At 29.5% G+C, this 23,354-nt stretch overlaps 1 protein-coding gene across 7 annotated transcripts in view; it reads right to left on the reverse strand.

The window, feature by feature from the left end:
- Nucleotides 1–13,094: 13,094 nt before the first annotated feature.
- beta-Spec (spectrin beta chain) overlaps nt 13,095–23,354 on the reverse strand; it is a 216,123-nt gene continuing 205,863 nt past the window's right edge. For all 7 annotated transcript variants that reach the window (XM_075377179.1, XM_075377178.1, XM_075377173.1 and 4 more), the window contains 4 exons: nt 22,708–22,801; nt 17,049–17,228; nt 14,042–14,230; nt 13,095–13,765 (listed from right to left, as the gene is read on the reverse strand). In XM_075377179.1, the coding sequence (XP_075233294.1) occupies nt 13,762–13,765; nt 14,042–14,230; nt 17,049–17,228; nt 22,708–22,801 (467 nt within the window). In that variant the 3' untranslated portion in view covers nt 13,095–13,761. The remainder of the gene's footprint in view (nt 13,766–14,041; nt 14,231–17,048; nt 17,229–22,707; nt 22,802–23,354) is intronic.

Consider the following 23,354-nt stretch of genomic DNA (forward strand, 5'->3'; position numbering starts at 1 on the left):
ATCGGAGTTAGCAATCTATTCATTAATAAGTTTAATTTTATTTTTATAACATACAATTGTTTCCAAAATGGAACACTTTAAATTCTTCATCAGTGTATAGCATGACCTCAGTTATGGAAATTGATGGACTCAAATCAACTCATGAAGTTTCTGTGGAAATTTGTAAATCAAAAGATATAGAGCAGGTGTTTGATGATATATCCTATGAGAAAGGTAATAATATTCAAAGTTAAATACATCTCATTATTATAAACCTCTTTGTGTTTTCCTCTTTAAACTTTTTTCTTCCAGTAAACATTTGCAATAAACTCATTCTGAATTTTTTCTATGGTTAAGTGATATGTATGACGATCCAGTCATCTCTAGGATATACGTTGTATCTGCCTTGGCCAGGAACCTTTACTAACAATGGATATATTTTTTTAATTAGTGACAGTAAATAAACTTGTAAATTATGATACAATTGGAAAAACAAAATGGAAAAAGAATTGAGCCATATTTATATTTTTATTTGTATGAAAGTTAAACATTCTCATTGTAATATTATATTCTAGGAACTAGACATTAAAGAATAAAATTACTATTATTTGGATAACAATAATACTTAATTTTGCCTGCTATTAAATCTTTTTAATTGGATGTTACTAGAAGTAAAAAAATGTTTAATTTTTGATAATATTAAGTATCTTTTCTTTTAGTTTTTAAATTTATTATAACTACATGTATTTATTTCCAGTTACAGTAACAAACACAACTACGAAGAACACATATTGCATTCAAAATTTTAAAGATCAAATAAATCAACAAATATTTTATTTTGATTGGGGTGTAATAATGTATCATTTGAATTATTTTAGGAATGGATAGGTGTATGTTTGTCTGTATATTTCACAAATAAAAATGAACTGTCCCTAACTTTTTTTTATTGTTATTATAAATTTTCCTTTTTGTAAAACTTCTTTTGAGATGAACAAGTGAAATTTTAACGAAATTTTTTTTCAAATGATCATTAAAGTGGTTGGACAAATGCTTGATGATGTAATATAGGGAACTGTATAGCTTTCATGTTCATACAATGAGAGCATCTACAGACTGTTACATATGGTTAATTTCCAGAATGGATTGTTAATTAGAATGCAGAATAGAATGGTGACATCTAGCAACATTACCAAGGAGCAATAAGTATTAAGATACAATGTGTTTGACTTGTCCTCTAATTGTCTATATTCTATTTGTAAAGGCCAGTGGTCAATCCTGTATGCTATTCTTTCTAACACAACTTACTATGCTAATATTAAAAATAAGATAATATCATATTTTACCACATTAACTGTAAATATTATTTTTGTTGTTGATGAAACAACTTCACCTTTCTCTCTGGAAGAAACTGATAATTATTAGCAAAAATTGTCATTTTATAAATTTTTCTTTAATTTTATTATTAATAAATATTTAAAATTCTAGTGTTATGATTTGTTTTCTGTTGTAGGGGCTATTCTAATCCGTATGATGCAAATGTTACTGGGGAAAGATGTATTTCAGAATGGAATTCGAAACTATCTAAAAACGTATTCATATAAAAATGCAGAAACAAGTGATCTATGGAAAGCATTAAGTAATTCTTCACTTGAAGCAGGAGTTCTAGAAAAATCATTGACAATAGATTCTATTATGAGTTCATGGGCTTTACAAAGTGGTTTTCCAGTTGTTCATGTTGTAAGGAATTATACAGAAAATAGTGCTGTAATAACACAGGTAATGTTATTTTATTTTATGATTGTATATTATCTTACTCAATAAGTGACTTGGGCTTTCAAAAGAAGAAATGTGGATATTTATGATGAAGGATATGAAAATCCTTGAAATACTTGTAAAACTTTATACAAAATTTATTTTTAAAAATGAATAATTAAGTGCTGTTATTTTAACCCAAACTTTAATTTCACAAAACTACTACTTGTTTAATTACAAATTGAAGCAGTTTATTTTTTGTTATAGTTTCACTGAGAAAGGTCACAAGAGAGATTGAAAGCATTTTAATGTAAATAAAAAACTTTTATATTGTAAAACACTGCACCTTTATGTGTCATGAGTCATGTGTTAATAAGAGAGCTCGAGAGCCATATGGTAAATACTACTAACAAAAAAAATTCTCAGGTACGGAGAGTTTGTGATGTCATCATGGTTGAAAACTGAATACCAGGAAATTTTACCTACAATTTTGCACATGAATTAAATGTTGATCAGTAGTATTTAGAGGAAATGACTTCTGTGATTTAAGAGGATTGTCCTCTTCATACAATATTTAGGTGGTACCGAGAGTTTGAAAGAGGAAATTCTGGTTTTGAGGATGATAAACGTCATCTGTGTGTCGGAAGAAACATGCTGCAGTACGAAAAATGCTTGAGACAGACAGGCTTGTGACCTACTACCAAATAGTGGTGTCCTTGGGCATTAACACAACAGCTAATAATGCTATTCTGTGAAATGATCTTCAAGTTTAGTACCCTATGGGTGCTGCACAACTTGACTAATGATCAGATGGCACATCATGTTTCATATTGCCGTGAAATGCCGAAAAATTTTTAAAATGGGAAATCTCCTTGTGTGAACAGTATTGTGACAGGTGATGAAACTTGGCTGTACTATTATAACAATGCCAACCAAGGCTCAAAAGAAAATAGAAAATGCAGGTGTTTGAAGATAGGAGCGATCTTCAAAAATCCAGATCGGAGCATTTAATAATCTATGGTGACCTGCTATTTACCACTCCAAAAAAGAGAATGTACTGTAAGTGAATTGCAAGTTACGCAAAGTTACTTCAGTGATTGGGATGTGCGCTCCGCAAGGGCAGCCATGAGATTTAGGGATTTTAAGGGAGCTTAAAAAGACTTCGTAATCAATTGTAAATTTTAAGATTGTGTAAACTAGATAACTAATACTAATAAACACAGTTTTTGTTACAAAAATGTTTTACTGTATTCTTAATGTAAATTTTTATGCTGAATTCAAAATGAAATTAAAAAATTTTTATGATAAAATTTTTGAAGTATTGGTTTGTGGAATTGCATGTTTTTTTGGGATAACTTATTTACATAAAGATTTTAACAGAGCTTGGGGTACAAACATAATACTATGAACACAACAGCTGCATTTACTGTAGATTCTGACATTCCTAGTCCATTCTGTTCCAGTTCTGTCGAACTGGTTTTTGATCGACAGCCCTGGGTTGCCATTGGTGCTGAAGGAAGATTATCTTTACTTTTTTCTTAATTCTCAGCAATACTTCATGGTATTTTTATTTCTTCACTCTTTATCAGAGATAATACTAGAGAAGACCTAAAACTATATAATACTAAAGCTTAAATCCAATGTAATTTGTTTACCTTTGATAAATATTTTTGCTGAATGCCTATCAAAATATGGCAAAATTTCTTTATCAATAATAGATAAACTATGAGAAAAAACACCAAATTGTAAATTCCATTTGTTGACTTAATCGAAGAATGGCCATAATTTTTTAATGTATCTTGCTTGTCAATTAGTTATCTGAAAAATGTACATTTAGTTTTATTACCCTAAAAGTGTTGCTCATTGAATTGTACAGCATTGCAACACCCTTACCTTCATCCTTACTACAATAAATATCTGTTTGAGGTAAGTTGTGATAACCAGTCAATATTAAAATTGCAATAAATCTTTTTAGTAAGGCATTATTTAAGGAAATATCATGACAATTACTGCCAAGTGCATACTTTGTACTAAATTCCAAAACCATATTCAGTAGTTCATTATTAAAATAAAGAAAAAATATTTTAAGGGGTGATTTTCCTGCCAGTTTATTCTTTATAACCTCTATTCATCTGTTTTCTTCTATAATATGTCGATGGGGAGTCTTATTCTTTAAGACTTTGGGGATTGGCGTCCCCATGGCTCTTGTCTCTGCAGCCTTTCTTTCCACTAGACACAGAGCTGCAGAACACTTTACACTATGCACATAAACTACACCAAGAACACTACACAACAACATTACACACTATTTCTTCTTACACTTTCACTCAGTGATGTTGCAACACCTTACAAAACACAACCATAACCCAAGGTGAAAACTATCATGCCAATGGGTGGATGGCTCTAGGTAGTGAGTCTTGAAGGATGTCCTCTGGGCACCTGGGCTAACCCAGTTGTATTTAGCTCTAGCTCCAGTGCACGTGCACTCTGCTGGAGTGGTCCATTATATTCCCAGTACTTGCGGGAACCACATGTCTTTCCCAATGAATTTTTCTTTGGTGGTTGTTGGTCCACTTGAAAAACCTACAAACCCAGGAGCTTAAAAAGACTTCAACTGATGGTGTCAGATGAAGGTACGTCTGCTGATGTAACAAGAGATAAAATAAAGAATGCAAACAAAATCAATATAAAGGGTTTTTGTAGTCAAATTTAAGAAAGAAGGGAAATCATTTGCAAATGTTTCACCTTTCTTAATACAAAATTGCATTGTTTCAGTCTGCGGTGGAAGCTACTGGCCCTTAGGTTCTTAGGGAAGAACAAGGTGATGATGGTTGAACCATATAAAACTCTAAATTCTAGCAAGGGGTGATAGAATCACCCCCTGATGGGGTGATTCCTTACCCAACAAGGTGAGGGGTAATATCCTTACCCAGCAAGGGGTGATGATTCCTTATAAAGTGATGGAAAGGTTGCTTAATTCTGATGACGAATGGAGCAATTGTTGTAGATGGTTCCAGGAAGTTCTTTCTACAAAGATGAATGAAGAAGAGCATTAGAGAGTAGTGTATTGCTGAGTGATGGTGGTGGGCCAGCTCCTGTGTAGCAGTGGATAGTAGGGGTTCAACCAGATTGTCGCTGCTGGGTGCCCTCGGCAGATGGCTCAAAGGCTACATAGGTGTGCTCGTTGACACGCGTGATGGCGATGAAAACCTTATTAGGTGGTTCCATCACCACATCGTTGGGAGGGAAAGGGAGTTGGTTTTTAGTGAGTCCCACGTACATGCTGTGAACCCTACACACCCAGTATGTATAGGCTACTGGCATTTGGAAGGCAAATTTTCCCACTTCGGATTAAAACAAAAAAAGGGGTTTATCATCTTCTTCTGCCATGACTTGGCTGATATTGAACAATCAGAGATATCAAAAGAACTGGCCCTGCACGCAGTCACCTGTTCAAAGAATAATGGTGATGATGCACCAACATCCTCACTTATTTTAACTTTTTCTATTCCAACATTCCTGATTGAATAAAAATAGGCTCTGTTCATCCATGTACAACAATACATACCAAACCCTAGACCCTGGGGTCAAGTGTCAGGGTTTTTGTCACACCAAAAACTGGTTGCACAAAGGAACAAGTCTGTGCACGTTGCAGCTGTATGGGATATGATGATGGTGCATTTACTTAAACTGAAAAATGTAAAAATTGTAAGGGTTCACAATTGGCAAGGTCCTGAGAATGCTGACAAATTGTTCTACACCTTCTGCGATGCGAGGGCTGTTTACTGTCGAGTGTTTTAGTGTGCTAAACGAATAATGTGAAATAATATTGTACAAATGACAATCAGATGAATGTCCAAAGTTCTAGCATGCGTGGAACATCTATGTCGCTGGATCGATGTATGATAGTTATTGCTTTTATTTATGTTTTTGTGTTTAAGTCATGTTTGTGTTTATTGTTTTGTTTTTCTATCATGTATTTTGTTTTTGATTAAGTTTATGTAGTATTTGATGCTTATGTGTTTTTTGGGGTAATTTAATACTCTGGTAGTTATATCTGGTTTATGTTCTTTTTTTAGTGTTTAATGTTTTATCATTTGATTTTATATTTTTATTTAGGTCTATCTTGTGTTTTTGTTCTCGTTTTATATTTTATGTCTAGGTTATAATGCGTTTACATGTTTATGTTTTTGCTCTAGTATTAGTTTAGTAACTTATAAAACAGTTGAGCTTTTATTTTTTATTTATAAGGTTTAGTTTATTTTAGATGTTAATTTATATTTTGGTTATTTTAGGTTTATTTATAGTTTGTCATTTTGTTTTTGGTATTCTTCTTGTTTTGGCATTTTAGTTTATTTACATTTTTATAGTCTGTGTTTCTTCATAATAATTTTGTTTGGATTAGTTTTAATATCTTCATATTTTTGTGTTTTCCTTGTTCGTAGTTTATCTTCTTCGTTTTTCATTTGGTATTGCGTGTCTAGTTCATCTTTTACCATTTTCGGATAGGTTAGGGTGGAACAGCTCAATCAGTATAGTCTTGTTTGAGACCATTGTAAATACGTTTATTCAGGTAAGTGTTAGCACACCGATGTTATTCATGTTAGCACGTTCATTCATGGCATTCAAATCGGTAGCATCCTGAGGCAATCAAGACTGGGAGATGTTTGTTGCTGAAGCACTCAAGATGACCTGCGGTAAAGCCCCTAAGGGCTAGGTACCATCAATCTGATGAAAAACTATTAAGGGAGAGAGAATTTTTTCCATCCTTTAGTCTGCACCAAGAACAAACTACTTTGATGACCCATTATTTTGAACAGCATGCTGTGCATCTTTATAGCCTTAATTTTCAGCAATAATGATTTTATTTATTTTTTTGTTTAAAATACACGACCAAGTATTGTTTTATACCTGAATTCTTTGCTAACATCTAACTTGGTGGTAATGAAAATTCAGCATTCTAAAGCAGATCTCCCACAGCAAGTTGAAATTATCTGCGAAAAAAAGACTATAATTGAAGATTAACAACTAAATTGGATTGTATTTATATTTTGTGAATGGTATGATTCTAAAAACTCCTTCTCAAAACTTCAATTACTCCGTGTAAAAATTTATTCATGGCGCCTTATGCATTGTCGGTTTATATATATATAATAATTGTTATATATGAATGATGTTGAGGATAAACCAAAGGAATTTGCTTCAATACTTATACACATTTTAGAAATCAGTTTTTCCTGCTGTAACTGAATTAGACAAAAAGGTCTTTACTGATAGATATATAAAAAAGAAACGGTACAGTGTTCTGTCCAATGCATTTTTCTTCTGTTTGTAATATAACATTTTAAATATAATGTATTTAGAATTATACAAAAAAGTCAGAAAAACACCACCGGATGAGGTTTACAAAATCATTCATTTTTTCTTTTTTCTGCCCTTAATTATATCTTCTCCTGGGAAAGCAATTAGAGTTCTAATGTAATATACATGAAGGTTTTCAAATAAATAAGAAAAGTAAACATAATATTTGAAAAAGTAAACAAATGGTTTAGATACAATTATGTAACATTAATTAAAAAATAAAACATATTACATAGCTACTATAAATCATTTAATATACATCCAGAAAATCTTGATATGAAAATTAGAGATGGATGGATTGAAAGTAATCAGACTGTAACAAAATATAGTAATATCCCTGGAACAAAAAAGTTAAAATATTTGGGAGTATTTATAGATGTAAACTTAAAGTAATACATATGCAATAATAAATTGTAAATAAATGTACAAGAGCATTTTTTTTTCAACTTCCGATTGTGCATCTAAGTAAACAAGAGATAGGTGGGAAACAGGTCTGCGTGTCACATGCGATTGCGCCATCCTCCCTCACCCCAACCTCTGCCATTGCCAGCTTTATTGTATCAGTGTGAGCCAAGCTATGGGCAATTGAACATGACCGCTACGATTGATGCTCCCGCCAAGCATTAGTTGCAAAGTGTGATAAGTTTTCTGCAAGCAGAAGGATGTAGCGCTGCTAAAATCCATCGCAAAATGAGCCTAGTGTATGGTGAAAACTTTATGAGTAATGGTAGTGTACGGGAATGATGTAGAAAATTTAAAGGGTGAACGGACATCCATGAAGAAGGTGAGCAAAAACACAAGTCTGTTGCTACTGTATGCCTGGTTGAGTGTGTTGATGATTTTGTCTGTGACAAATGGGGGTTTATGATAAGTGAATTTTCTGCAGAAATTTCAGCCTTCTCTGTACACAATTGTGACTAAAGACCTAAGATACCATAAACTGTGTACACATTGGGGTCCCAAAAATGTTGCGCGATGATCACAAAACACAGAGAATGGCATCAACCTTAATGTTTTTCAGCCATTATGATAATGCGGGGATGAGTTCTTATAGTTACTGGTGATGAGACTTGTATCCAGTAAGATAATCCACAAACCAAACAACAGTCTAAGCAGTGGATGCACACTTCTTCACCAAACAAGCTGAAAATGTTCAAACAGATATTGAGCAATAGGAAAAGAATGGTTACAGTTTTTTGGGACCATAAAGGTGTCTTGTTGGTGGACTGGAGCAGAGGACAATAATGAAGTAAGTTTATTGTGAATCTTTATGTCGCCTTTGCAGAGCGATCCAGAACAAGAGGCATGCTATCATCCGGCATGGTTTTCATCCACACCAATGCATGACCACACTGTGCCAACGTGATGCAAGGACCTTCTCAAACAATTCAAGTGGAAAGTTTTCACACATCCATCTTATAGTCCAGACCTAGCACCTACCGATTTCCACCTCTTTTGAGAATTGAAAGCATGGTTGAGCGAACAACACTTGGTCACCAACAAAGAACTTAAGGAGACTCTTTTTTTTAACCTCCAGGACCACCGTAAGGTACTATTTCAGAGGATGAGATAATTACAATTTTTTATAGCGTGTAAACTTTCTCATGCCTGAATATTCATTCCTGTACAGAAAGATGTGAAACATGACCCATTGTGTAATCCTAAAAATGTGCATCTACCTCCATCAATATCAAACTAGGATTAATGAAGATTTTCGTCAAGGCAATGAACAACACTCCTGGTTTCATGTGCATAAAACAGAAGTTTCCTAAAATTAGTGATGCAAAAATTAAAGAAGGAATATTTGTGGATCTACAAATACAATCGTTAATGCATGATGAAAAGTTTGAGGAACTATTGAATCCAATAGAGAAAGCAGCTTGGCAAGCATTCAAAAATGTTACTCAGTTTTTTGGGAAATTGAAAGGCAGAAAATTACTGTGATATTGTCAATGATCTTATAAAATTTTATAAAAATCTGGGTTGTAATATGTCCTTAAAAGTACACTTCCTGCATTCACACCTATATTTCTTCCCAGAAAATCTTGATGCAGTGAGCAATAAGCACAGGGAACACTTTCATTAGGAAATTTCAGCTATGGAAAAGAGGTATCAAGGCAAATTAAATCCTAATATGCTGGCCGAATATTGTTGAGCCATCAAGAGGGATGATGTTACACAGGTGAAATACAGCAGAAAATCGTAATTTCTTACTTTCTAGGCAAGTCAATTGTGTAATTAAGAATGCAAAAAGTATTAAAATGTTTGAAATTATAAATTCCTATGTCTCTGAAACCTTGTGTGATGGGAAAAGCCCAATATCAAATTTGAATTCAGGAAAAAAATACTATTGGAATCGCATATTTTTCTTCCCGAGACAAAAAAAAAGATTATTTTTTGTTCCTCAATGTAATTTATGGATTACATGCATAACGATTGTAATTGCTTTTTTACTGAGATACCAAAATTCTGTTGTGATCAAAGTTTCTTCATAGTTTCCCTTGATCCTTCCAGACAATGCTGGAGCAATTACTTTTTATTAACCATGGAATAGGAGGTAGACTGGAGTTTTATGTAATTTTATATTTTCTTCTTTTGCGCAATAGTACATAATATTAAGTTTAATATTAATATAAGTTTACAGTAACTGTTCTCAATTTCTTTTCTATTGCATACAAATAATATTTCATTTCATGAAATCCCTCAAATACCAATCCCCACTATCACATCAGAATGTGACCCAGTAAATATTTACAGCAAAAACAAAAACATTTTAATCAATAGTTTGATTTAACATTATACTAAAATTTATTTCTAATCCTACATAACTGAAATCAATTATCCAGATCAGCAACGCATAAATTTAAATACTTTCCAAAATGTCAAATTTGATCTAACTTATATACAAAATTGTTATTAAGAAAATAATCACTATTACCTTTTCTGTTAAGATCACTATAGTTTTTATTTTGAGTAATGTTTACCTTTCTTAGCTTCATTTTTTTATTATATTTTGATGCATTTTGCAACCACTCCATTGTCAAAACTTATTACACTGGTACTTCTTCTACTTTTAAATTTCTGTTAATTTTATCTTTATACAGTGTTTAGTCAATGCCCCTCCTTATATTTCACGTCATGCCTTAAATGGTCTTCTTGTTTATTTCTTATTAATGATTATACTTATCTTTTAATTGTATTTATCTATTTCCTGTTTTCAATAAATTGAGGTTCTTGAATAGGAGATTCACTTGATTGTTGATATACATTTATGATCATTTTATTGTTACTTTTTAATTTAAAGATTTCTAGATTTTCTAAAATGTTCATTCTTCTTCCTTTAACACATTTGTGAGTTAATTTCATTGATTCTTCCATTTTCATTGGAGTTATGTTCTTCTTTTATTAAATGAGTTGAATAATTAGAATCTTGTTTTTGATTTTTAAAAGGTCTCAAGTTCATTTTAATTTTCATCCTGTTTGTCCAATGTATATTGCATTGCAATTACATTTCACTTTATACATACCATTTACTGTTTAATATTAACTTATTAAGATAATATTAAATTCTGGATCATGTTTCATTTTCTTATACAGCTTACCTTATTATTTTTCCAAACAGTAATTATTAACAACTTAAGTTATTAAACAAAATTTATTATTTATAGAAACCGGAGACAATACAATAAAAAGGTTCTTTAATAATATATAAATATTCTGTAGTCAAACAAACAATGGCCTACAAAACAAGCAACAGTAATTGGAATATAGCACACTTACAAAGATATACATCTTATAAAGATGTTGCTTGTCTTTCACATCAATATGTCTGCGAACACTGACTAATTATCTAACCTTCAGTCATCTTTTAAACATTATATCTCTGTCATATCTCAATCAGGTTATATCAGATCCCTGGTGGAGGCTTGATCTAACCTGCCTTACTTTTGTAAACACTTTATACTACAGTTTCATTACCTTTAATTATATCTGCTAAAAATAGCAAAAGTTCACTGTATACCATCTAAATATAGTCAAATGCACAAACATGGATATAAATTATTATATGTGACCTATACACTACTGGCCTCTTTATTTCTGTTACAGATTACCTATCCTCTGATAATACTATTTGTTAAAGTATATTAATTTTTACTAGGAAATTATTATAGAATTTTATCTGTGAAATTTATGTAGACAAATAGTGGAAAAGATAAAAAGATTTTGTCAAAAAGGACTAATAAAAAAATAAAAATAAAAATGAATAAATAAAAACCATATAATGAGAATACTTTTTTTTTACATTTCTCTATATATTTATCAATTAAAGCAAATATAATATTTTTTTTTTAAATATCTATTATTAACTTACAATCAATCAATTTAATTAAATAATTAAATTGTTCAAGTGAATGTATGTAAATATTTATATAATAAAAATTCAATTATTTTATTGTAATATAATTCATAAACACCTAAAAAAATAAAACCTGTGTGTATAAATATAATATTATATAAAGCAAAATCTTCATATTTATATAGTAATAACAACACACTAACATTCAACATAGCAGCAAAAGAAATATTTAATTTTTCTTTATTAAAAAAAAGGAAGATTTTATTTGATTACTTCAGCTAATAACCGGGTATATTCTTATACATAATATACACACATATAACAAATCATTATTATATTTGTTTGTATAATTTTATTTTATAAATTGTATTTAAATGTAATAAATATAATAGAAAAATTAAAAGCATGAATAGTAATACATTAATATAGTAGATTTTTTAATGATGACTACTTACTATTATATGTTTTTAAAGATTCTTTAGGAAAGTTTTTATTTTGGTTTTGTTAATTTATTTTTTTTTTTTAAAGACAAACTATTTATTATTATTATTACATTAAATAATAAATTTATCTTTTATTTTTATAGATTAGACAAATGTATAATAAAAGAAAATGTCAGTATTAAGACATTGAAGTGAAGAAGTAATTTCATTAAAAAAGAAAGAAAAAATTGTGAATTAATCTTCTTTATTTACTGCATCCGGCAATAACTAAAGTAGGAAATTTTAACTGTATGTTGTCATGAACTGATTCAATTATAATTTTTTCCACAAGAATACAAAGAGAAGTATCTCAGCAGCTGAAGCAATTAAAAATAGTATAATTAATAGCATTTACTTATTAATATATTTTTTAAAAAAACCTGCCATTACACCACAACATAACATTGCCAAAATCAATATTTAATTTTTTTAAACAGTAATAACTGCAACTAATTAAAAAAACTTTTTTTTAATATTTCAAGGCTTTTATTGTATAATAAACATTACAAGGTAATAATAATAAACTTAATATATACCTTAAAGTGAACGTCTTTAAAATGATGAACTCTTTGAAAACATTCATAGTTTTCACATGAGACATCAAGAAAAAGAAAACAAAATACTTTGTTAAACAAATTTAAAAAAAAACATAAATAAATAAATAAAGTGTAAGTTATATATATATATATATATATATGATAATGAAACCACATTAACACACTTACCATAAAAAATTAAAGAAAGTGATAGAAGATATATTGCTTCTATTTTACCTTGAATACATCACAATAAGTAGTATTTGTAATGTAAATATAAATGCATGTATATTTTTATACGCAAAACATCACAAAACTCATTGAATATAGCTTTTACTAGTTAATTATGCATAAAGAAAAGCCCGTGTAAAATTTACACTTAAAATAAGTTACATTAAAAAAAAATAATAACAAAAAGTAAAGCAGGTAAAATGTTATCATAATCTACCGTAAAATTAAAAAAATATATATAATTATATTACAATAATATAAATATTACTAATAATAATAATAACAACATCTTTATTTAAAGGCATCTTAGAGAATATAACAATAAACATTAATAAACAAAAGTTACCATAAAATCAGGATTATATAAAAAAATAAAGAAACCAACAAAAAACTTAATGATACAAGATAAAACATATTTTATTTTAATAATAATAATACAATACAAATAAAAACAAAATGTAAAAATACGGTATTGTAAAGTGTAGTTATTGGCAGTAGTAACTCGTCAAATATTGCATCATAATAATAATTAATACAAAATACATCAACAAGTAAATATTATTATAAATAATTTTTAAGATGTTATGAATGAATTACCACTAGTCAAGAGATTATAAGTAAATTACTAAAAAGCTCCAATAAGTAAATATAGATTATTTGTTACATTACGAAATTGATCAATTATTTTAGTAATATATTTATCAATTCTCTGTCATCAACAAATTAAATAATCTTTTGAATTAAATAATAAATAATATAATACTAGCACAGTGACTTGCAATTTAAATTCTATCAACAAATTTTATTTATATAACTGTTAAATTCATTAAATTAAAACAACGCTGTGTGACACGCAGTAGTAATAATAATAATATCTAGTATTTATAAACATTACTAATAATTTTGTTTTCTTCTTTTAGTAATTTCTTAAATATATATATATATTTTTACAATTATTTAATTTATTACAATTTTTTTCTATCCTTTTTTTCATTCATCACATTTATGTATCGCTCGATGAGTGATAATTTTTTTTGATAATAGATAAATTTTATTATTTCATTCAGCTGAAACAGAATAACAAAATTTTTATTAGCAACATAAATTACTTTTTATAAAATAATCTTAGATATCAATAAATTTATAAAGCTCAAGAATAAAAAATAACCAGATTCCTAATCAAAAATCTATGAACTTGAATATCAATAATAATAACAATTTGGCCAGGCAAGTGATTACACATTTTCCTGAATAAATTGATGATTGGTGACTGAAAAGCATGATTCTTCAATTAAAAAAAAAATTACATGTAAATTCTTTTTATGTGAATAAGAAATACTCACTTCTTTTTAAGAGTGAAAAAGGAACGACGTTTTGGCTCATCCTTCCGTTCCTGAGGAGCTGGAAGCGTGTGCGATCTTGAAGGTCCACCAGATCCTTGCATTTTACAAACACTTGTTAAAACATTGACCCACTGTCCCATTTCATCATCATCCTTTGCCTGGAATAAATACTCTGCTCCATTGCTCAACCTAAGAATTTATGAAGAAAACAGTTAAATCATGATCAAACTTTTTAACATGTTAATTTACTATCTTAAGCTTTAGAATAAAAAGTAGTAATTTCTACAATAAATCAAAGATTTTTTTTCATCAGCAATACTGTTGGACTGATAACTGCGCTAAAAATATCATCTCAGTTTCACTTTAGGCAGGAGTAATATTCAGAATCTGTTTAAAATTAATTTTAGAAGGTCTATGTCCTTCTATAATATGAATAAAAATTTAGTTATAAATAAACAAACTTAATTAAGTGAAATCAACTCCTATAGATTAAAATGCATTATTTTGTTTACGTGATAAAACCACCACCATGACAACTTGTAAAGATTATTTCGTCTCACTATTGGTCTACGTAATTAAAATTTAATTTAATAAAATAAAAATTAATTAATTATGTGATAAAGTAACAAAAAAAAACTGAAATTTTTTTAAGCTACTTTATCATATAACCTTAAGCCTTTCTCATCTGTAAAATTCTGCATTCAGATCTCAGTTAGGCTGGGATGTATCTTTCACATTCTACAAAATTCATCTCTAACCATTCCAAAAATCAAAGGACAGGAACTATCACCGGTTGTCACCCAGGAGCTGCTGATGATGTTAATAAATAAACCCACAGGCCTTTCAGCAATGTAAATTTCTTGATTTCACTATTTAAAACATAACAAGAACAAAGCATAACATAACAAAAACTAAGACAAGAAAATGGGGGAATCCTGATATAAGTAAAAAAAATAATAATTTCATTAGGCTCTTTTATTTTGTAAACCAGGCTGCACCAAAACTAATTGATAATCCCTAATTTTTCAATAGATTGAGGAGTGGACTGAAATACATCATGTGAGATTTAATGTATGTATTTACAAGGTCTGTCCAGAAAGTATTCGATCTTTTGCTGTAACTTTCAACACTGAAGTGTCATATGGATGTGCTTGTTCACAATGTCGGATACCTCTACCAAACAGTGCCTCAATTCAGCTAATCAGTTGACAGAAATATGCTACAGTATAATCATCCAACATTTCTGTTTATTGGATTTCATGATGTCAGAAACATCATGAGAGACGGAACAAAGAATCTGCACTATATGAATGATACACAATTAAAATGGTTAGAATATTTAAAAAAATTATCATATTTAGTTGAAAATGACCCTTGGTTTGGCAGACTTACACCGACTCCTGAAAATGTGGAACAAGTTAAAGAAAAGTTTTAATTAATTAAAATCGTTGTTTGGCTACGCAAGAGATAGAAGAAGACCTCAGAATTTCAAAAAATATAGTTTAAGAAATCTTAAGCAAAGAACTGAAGATGAATTGCATGGTTTCAAAATCTGTCCAAAGTTTACAGACAGAAGACAAATTACTGAATAGAAGTCACCCAGGAAATAATCAGAAACTCAGAAATATTAAAAAAAAAAAAGGCCATTACTGGGAAAAATTTCATTTATGTTTATGGTTATGACCCAAACAAAATTCTATATTTCACAATGGAAGAATCCAAGAAGGCCAGAAGCCAAGAAAGCACACCAAAGTTGGAGCAACATCAAAGCAATGCTCACTGTTCTTTTTGACCAGGAAGGTGTTATACTCTGAAAGGCCAGATGTAAGATTATTCTTGGATGTTCTAAAGTGATTGCTCCATGTAGTGAAACAGACTGATTTGGGAAAAAGTTGTGACAAGTGCTTCATCATGACAAGACACTTGCTCATTCTTTACAACTAATCTAGCAATTTATAATGAAATACAGGACTTTGCAAATTTACCTTCCCCATACATTCCTGACCTAGCTCCCAGTGACTTCTTGGCTATTCCTAAAATTAAAAATTCTCTAAAAGCAAGATTTGTTGACGTAGAGGAAAATTAGCCAAAATGTGACATAGAGTAAATTAGACAGAATGTGACATAGCACATGTTGGTTATTCAGAAAGAAGAATACAAGTAATGCTTTAAAAAATAGAAGCATATTTGGAAAAAAATTAATTTCCAAAGCAGAATATTTTGAAGGGGATATTGCCAGTATTGACCACAATTAACTCTTTTCACTAGCTACAGAATAATTTTTGATACTTTCAAGACAGACCTCATATGTTTCTACTGCCATAAGATTTTTTAAAATTCTTCTTAAGTTTAGACTGTTAAAACCTTCAGAAGCTTACACCTGAAACTACAGCCACATCTCAGAAAAAACACAACCTTTAGTGCATTCAAAAATGAAAAATAGTAGTCCATTATATAATAAGTAGCATATTCAAAATTTTATATACCAATAGATATGAAAACTTGACAAAACGTGTCCTTACCCAAGGGGGATAGAAAAACACTTTATGTTCAGTAAACAACTTTTTATATATCGCTTATATCCAAAGATATATAAATCTGAAACTTTGAACATTAAATACAAACTTCAAAACAAACTGGAAAATAGGGTTTTTTTAAATAACTAAAACAAGTAAAGACAATAAACACATTTTTATAATGCTATTGGTATGAGAGATATACAGATAACATACCTAAATTCTACTTACTGGGCATTACTTATATTTGATTACTAATATAAATTGGTCGGAAAAAATGAGTTGGTTGTTAATGAGAAAAAATGTTTTTATCTGTATCTAATTTCTTCCTTAAGGAATAAAAATTTCACTCTATCTTCATAAAAGAGATTAGACTCTGATAACTGTCATTTCCAAAATCATATTTAAAATTTGCAACAGTATTTTTAAAAATACTTATACTTCTTAAAAAAAAAAAAATATATATATATATATATATATAAAGAACTTACTTGACCCTGAAAACATGTTTCTTTTTAGTGTAGTTGGTAGCTATTTCAGCAGTACCACCTCGTAAATCAGTGGGGGCTTCTCCTTTGTAATAAACTTCAGGTGCAGCCTTAGCACTTTTACTATCTTTATATACCAAAAGCAGTGTACCTCTTACTACAATCCACAATTTATCCCAAGACCTGTAAAAAAAAATACATATATATATAAATAAAAAAAATAATTATCAAAAATAAGTATAGGATTAATTATTTGTCTTATACAATCAAATAATTTGCTTGATTATTTGAATTTTTTTAAATCAGAATAACATTTTTTTTAAATAAAAAATACAGTTTCATTTAAAAGATTTAACCCAGAGATAAAGAAAAAATCCAATGCAAAACCTTAATCCACCAGAACAGGAACTTTTCCTTTCCTTTTGAAGTCCATCAGAAAAACTACTACTTATTTAAAAGAATATTGATTCCAGATAAATGTTTACCTAATATCACTAGTAAAAATTAAATGGTCGAGTGAAACATATTTTTTAGAACTTATTTTAAGCTGAAACAAAATTATGGGGCTTGAATTGAATTTTAATATTGGGATCAATTAAGCTAACTGATGGTAATCATTTTGTCTTTGTAAAGTTATGCATCGTACCATTTATACTTATACAACAAAATCTGACAAAAATAATAGGTCTGTAAATAAAGTAATGAGATTAGTTTTTTTGCAACCAAAGTGGCAACACTGTAAAGTTACTAGTAAACATATGGTTATATGAACAGCTAATTTATATTAGGTATTAATATTTTTAGCCTGTTGTTGCCATGAGAGACGTAAACACACTTTTCGTAAAACAAGTGTGTGTTACAGAAATGAGTGATATTAATTAGGAGCAACATTGTGCAATCAAGTTCTGTGTTAAACTCTGTGAGAATGCTACTAAAACTTTTTCAGAATTGAAAAGGGCATATGGAGATGATGCTCTTTCACGAGCCCAAGTTTTTAGGTGGTTTAAAGAATTTCAGATGGATGGGAATCAGCTGCAAATGATCCACGTTCTGGAAGACCGTTAACGTCAAAAAGTGATGAAAATATTGAGTGAATCAGAGACTCGATACGAAACGACTGGCCATTAACTGTCAGAATGACTGCAGAACAATTGAATTTGAACTGTACCAGTCCATCAAATTTTGACAAGTGAATTGAACATGAAAAAAATTTGTTGCAAAATTAGTCCCAAAAAACCTCATTGTTGAACAGAAAAACAGGGTGGAAGAGTGCCGCAATCTTCTAGGGCAAATTGAAACTAATCCTAGTTTTCTAAAAAATGTTATTACTAGTGATGAATTTTGGGTATTTGAGTACGACCCAGAAACAAAATGCCAGAGCAAGGATTTTTTTTCACCCAACCCAAAGGACTGGATCCACAACAAAGCAAAGCACATCAAGGAGGTTGTCTACTCAAACTGGCCTCCCTGTCCACCAGCCATAAATCTAGTCAAACAGGTCAGCCCGCCGATTAGATCTTCTCATTGCCTGCCTCTAACCCCACAGCAAGGATTTGCACACTTCAAACTCACCACGTCCAAAAAAGCAAAAATGACCAAATCATGTATCATGCTGTATCATGACAATGCACCTTGTCACATTGCACTCTCAATTAATGAGTTTATGGCAAAGAAAAACATTCCTGTATTTTCCTCAACTATTTTATTCACCAGACTTGAGTACCTGCAACTTTCTCCTGTTCCCGACTTTAAAAAAACACCTCAAAGAACACAGTTTTAGAGCAGCGGAAAACATTTTAAATAATGTAACCGATCATCTGAAGGATATTCCAGTTTCTGAGAGTTCCAACATTGCTATTAAGAGTGGGTTTACCATTTGAAGTGTTGTGTGGCTTCCCAAGAGAACTATTTCAAAATTTATATAGTCCATATATAACTGGATTGTAAATAAAAAGTTTTTCTGAACCAGTCTCATTACTTAATTTACAGACCTAGTATTAACAAACTTCCATGAATTTGCAATGGCTTACATTTAATCGTACCTTTAACAATAATACAAGTTAAGATTTAAAGATTTAAAAAATTCACCTGTTAAATCAATAAAATGTTATAGTTATAAAAAAAAATCCAATTCTGTGATATGCTGACCTGTACATCAATGAAAGTTTGTGAAAAAAACACTATCATATTAAAACAACCATGAATAATTGTTTGTGCTACACTAACAAATTGATAAAAATAACTTACACACTAACTCTATCATGGAAGAAATTATCTACACATTACATTAAGAAAGTACCCTAGTAGTTTTTCAACATACTGTTACATTATTAATAGATGTAATATTATATGAAATTTTTGACAAAAATCTGTATTACAATTTTCTACTGTTCTGGAGGCTAGAATACAGAAATCTGTATTAGAATTCATTTGAAAGCAACATATTTAAAATACTGGTTGATAAAATATTAACTTGACAAGATACAATTCCAAATGATGATAATAAAATTCTCTCTCAGCCATTTCCCATTTTACAGACTCATTTTACAAACTTTTGAATATACACATAGCAACAATTTTAATATACATAGTAACAGCGTAGTTTCCAAGTTATTTATTAAAAATCTACTCTTTTTCAATCCAACTACCTGCATTTTAAACTCAGGTAGAAGTATTTTTATTCTTAAAGTACATGAAGCTTCTACAGGACGCCTCAAAAAGAGGCGAATTGTCAAAACCAAACTTTTGACAATATAAATTAAAAACCACTTGTTTTTTAACAGGTAGAAACATTCAAACCACACTTGCCGTTTTATCACAAAGGATATTGGAACTGTTTATAAAAATAGTTTCAAGAATTCAGGGGATGGTCCCCCACATCGAAATAAAGAAAAAGCTTTATATTGAGATATGTCCAGAAACACTTAGTTTTCCAGCTATCCACCATTTTGTATTTTTAACATAAAATTTTAGTTCTTCGAAATGGTTAAGCATATCAAGCTGAAATTTTGTATACCGCTGGGACACCTACAGGTTTACTTATATAAAAATAATGAATCTAATCTGATCTCTTAATCCATTTCAAAATGGCAGCCACGTAAATGTTTTAATAATTAATATCTTTGCAACCACTAGTTTATTTAAATATTATATTATTATAAAAATGATAAACAATTTATGACAAAGAAAATCACACCTTATTTATTCAAATTGATTCATAAATAACAAAGTTACAACAAAACTTCTTAACTGACTTTTTTTATTTAGAGGCTCACTTACTTGTGCAAGTCTCTCAACAATAAAAAACCAGTTTTCATTTCCCCTTAAATAAAATTAAATAACACGACTGAACTGGAATAATTTTAATAATGTTATCATGTAATAAATTATAATAATTTAATAATATTGAAAATATTAAAATAAAATAGAATATTATTGAAATCCTGAAAATATTATAATAATAAATCACATTAATATTGAAATATAAAATGCATTACACATTTTTCGCTTAATGAACAGACACTGGTTATTAATCAAACTTTTTTTTTATTTTTTCAATAAAAATTTATTTAACAATAAATTATAATATCAGATAATATAACAACAAAGGAAACTACAGTAGATGTTTTTTCATCGACTGCCAGACTCTTTCAAAGATGCCAGGTATCTGACAAATCCTATAAATCCCAATTAAAATTCTTGTGTACAATTATTCTTTGGTATCCACAGGGGTGTCATATAAAACTGTGTTTAAATGCTCCCTTAAGAAAAATACGTGATTGAGACCATATAATTTTAACATAAAAATTTGAAGATCAAGAGACCTTGCAGGCAATGCTAATTGGTCTTCTCAACCAATCACACTGTTCAGATGTGCTTCATTTAGGTGATCCCAAACATGTAATTTATAATGAGCCAGAGATCCATCCAGCTTGAACCACATTTTGTTATATGTGTTTAGTGGTAAATCTCTAGAATAAAAGTGGAAGATCAGCCTTCAAGAAATGTAAATAAATATCTTCCACCACTGAGCGTTTCAGATAAAAAACAGACAAGTAGTAGTCATTCAAAATACTTGCACATACATTTACAGAAAACTGTTGTTGGAGATGGTTCTCTGAAATGACATGAGGGTTTTCAATTGACCACATGTGTGCATTAAGAATGGCCGACCTTGTAAATCTGGATGGTTAGATATTTCATCTAACACATCTACCTTGAATTTTAGGTGTAAATATTGAACATCCTGATTTACCACATTTTAAGCTTCCTGTGTCTAAGCCATCTTTGAATGGATGAAAACATTGTGTGAGACGATAAAAATGGTAAAAGTGTCCTGATGTCTTGCCTCAAGGGTGTTGCAAAGACCAAACATTAAATGTATATCAGCCATTTCTAAATCAGTATAAATGTGATTCGCATTACCTGTCATGATGAAAAAGTTAAGGGTAAAAGGGTAAAAAATAATAATTTATTAACTCGTACAACACAGATCACTTTTATTTATATTACTATTTATTCACTTGACCAACAGCAAAATAAAAACTGAGTATTAGTTTTTATTCAAGTTTACCACAATGACTTAATTACAACATTGTCTTAATGTAAATTACTTTTCAATATTAATATAATTTATTGTTCCTGTTGAGATCATGTCGGATTATTTCATTTTATTCAGCACAAAATGAAAACTGGTTTTTATTCTAAAGGGACTTGCTTAAAGAATTTTTGCCATAATTTTGTTATTTATGAACAGATTTGAATAAATATGGTGTCATTTTCTTTGTCATAAAATGCTTAAAATTTTTAAACCAGCGGTTGCAAAGATATTAACAATTAAAAAGTTTACATGGTTACCATTTTGAAATGTACAGAGAGATCAGGATCATTATTTGTACACAAGTAAACCTCTGGGTAGCTTAGCAATAAACAAAATTTCAGCTCGATACAATAAACCAATCCTGAAATATAAATTTTTATGTTAAAATTACACAATGGCAGACAGCTGGTAAACTGAGCTTTTCTGGACATATGGTGATATATAGTTTTTTCTTTATTTCAATGTGGGAGACCATCCCTTAAATTCTTGATACGGTTTTAACAAACATCCTGTATAAAGTATACAGAAATAAACAGGCTTTTCCCTAGAAAACAACATAAATGAAGAATAAAGTAATGGTTATTGAAATTATTGGTGCACAAGACAATAATACTAAGTTATTATATGCAGATTTACAGTTTCACTACCTGGTAAATAGAGTAACAAAAAATTTACTTCTATAGGGGATTTATTCTTCTAATTATTCCCAAAGAGTTATAAAAACTAATTTTATGATATTACTGATATTCAATTTTGATAAACTCAAAAAGGAAACGCACAAATTATTATTATTTTTTTAATAACCCCCTAATAACAAATAATACTACTACCTTCATACCTCTCTGCCCATCTATCATTTAAGGCAAGCTACCAGATTTCATGGTGGTAATTAAATTTTTTTGAGATAAAAAGCCAAATAACAGCAAACATATATATACATACATATAAAATTTTATTATTTTTTGATTCAGGGGGCTTAAAACATTGGGAAGCATAAAATACTTTCTCCTTTTTTCATAAAAGGCTGAAAAAAGTAATCATATACATACAAAAGATATGTACCTATTTGAAGCTTTTTTCGTTGTTGCTTCCCACTCATGTTTCCTTACAAGAAGACCTTCTAGTTGGATTTCTTCAGCAGATGAACTTGGCCGCTCTAAATAGTAAAAAAAAAAACAATGTTAATGTTATAAATTAAAAAAAAATTAAACTTTGATAAAATTAAATAATAGTTGTAAACCAACCTGTACAAAATAAACAAAATTAGAAAATCCTAACAATTTTTCAAACTGCATGAAACACTATGATCATTTTATTTTAATTAAATTTACATTCACGATAAGATGAATAAAATCAATATCAACCGAGTATTTTCAATAACTTGTTACTGTTTGTTTACTAAAAACCTTTGTATTTTAATATACAATTAACAAACTCTTTGGAAATATTATTGAAAATAACACATGAAACACACAAAAAAATATATCTTTACAAATCCCATTATCATCAGCAATATTTTAAAAAATATACCCAATAATTGAAGTAAAAAAACACTATAAAAAAAAACAAAATACAATTTAACATGCAAATGATAATAGCATTGTTGGTACCTAAGTACCACAGTATAACTTTTGAAAGCAACAATAATTTGCATTAAGCACTAAATAATTATGCATTTCATTCTTTTAAAATTATAAATATACAAGAGG

Source organism: Lycorma delicatula, chromosome 10 (assembly GCF_047948215.1).
Source record: "Lycorma delicatula isolate Av1 chromosome 10, ASM4794821v1, whole genome shotgun sequence".
Lineage (NCBI taxonomy): Eukaryota > Metazoa > Arthropoda > Insecta > Hemiptera > Fulgoridae > Lycorma > Lycorma delicatula.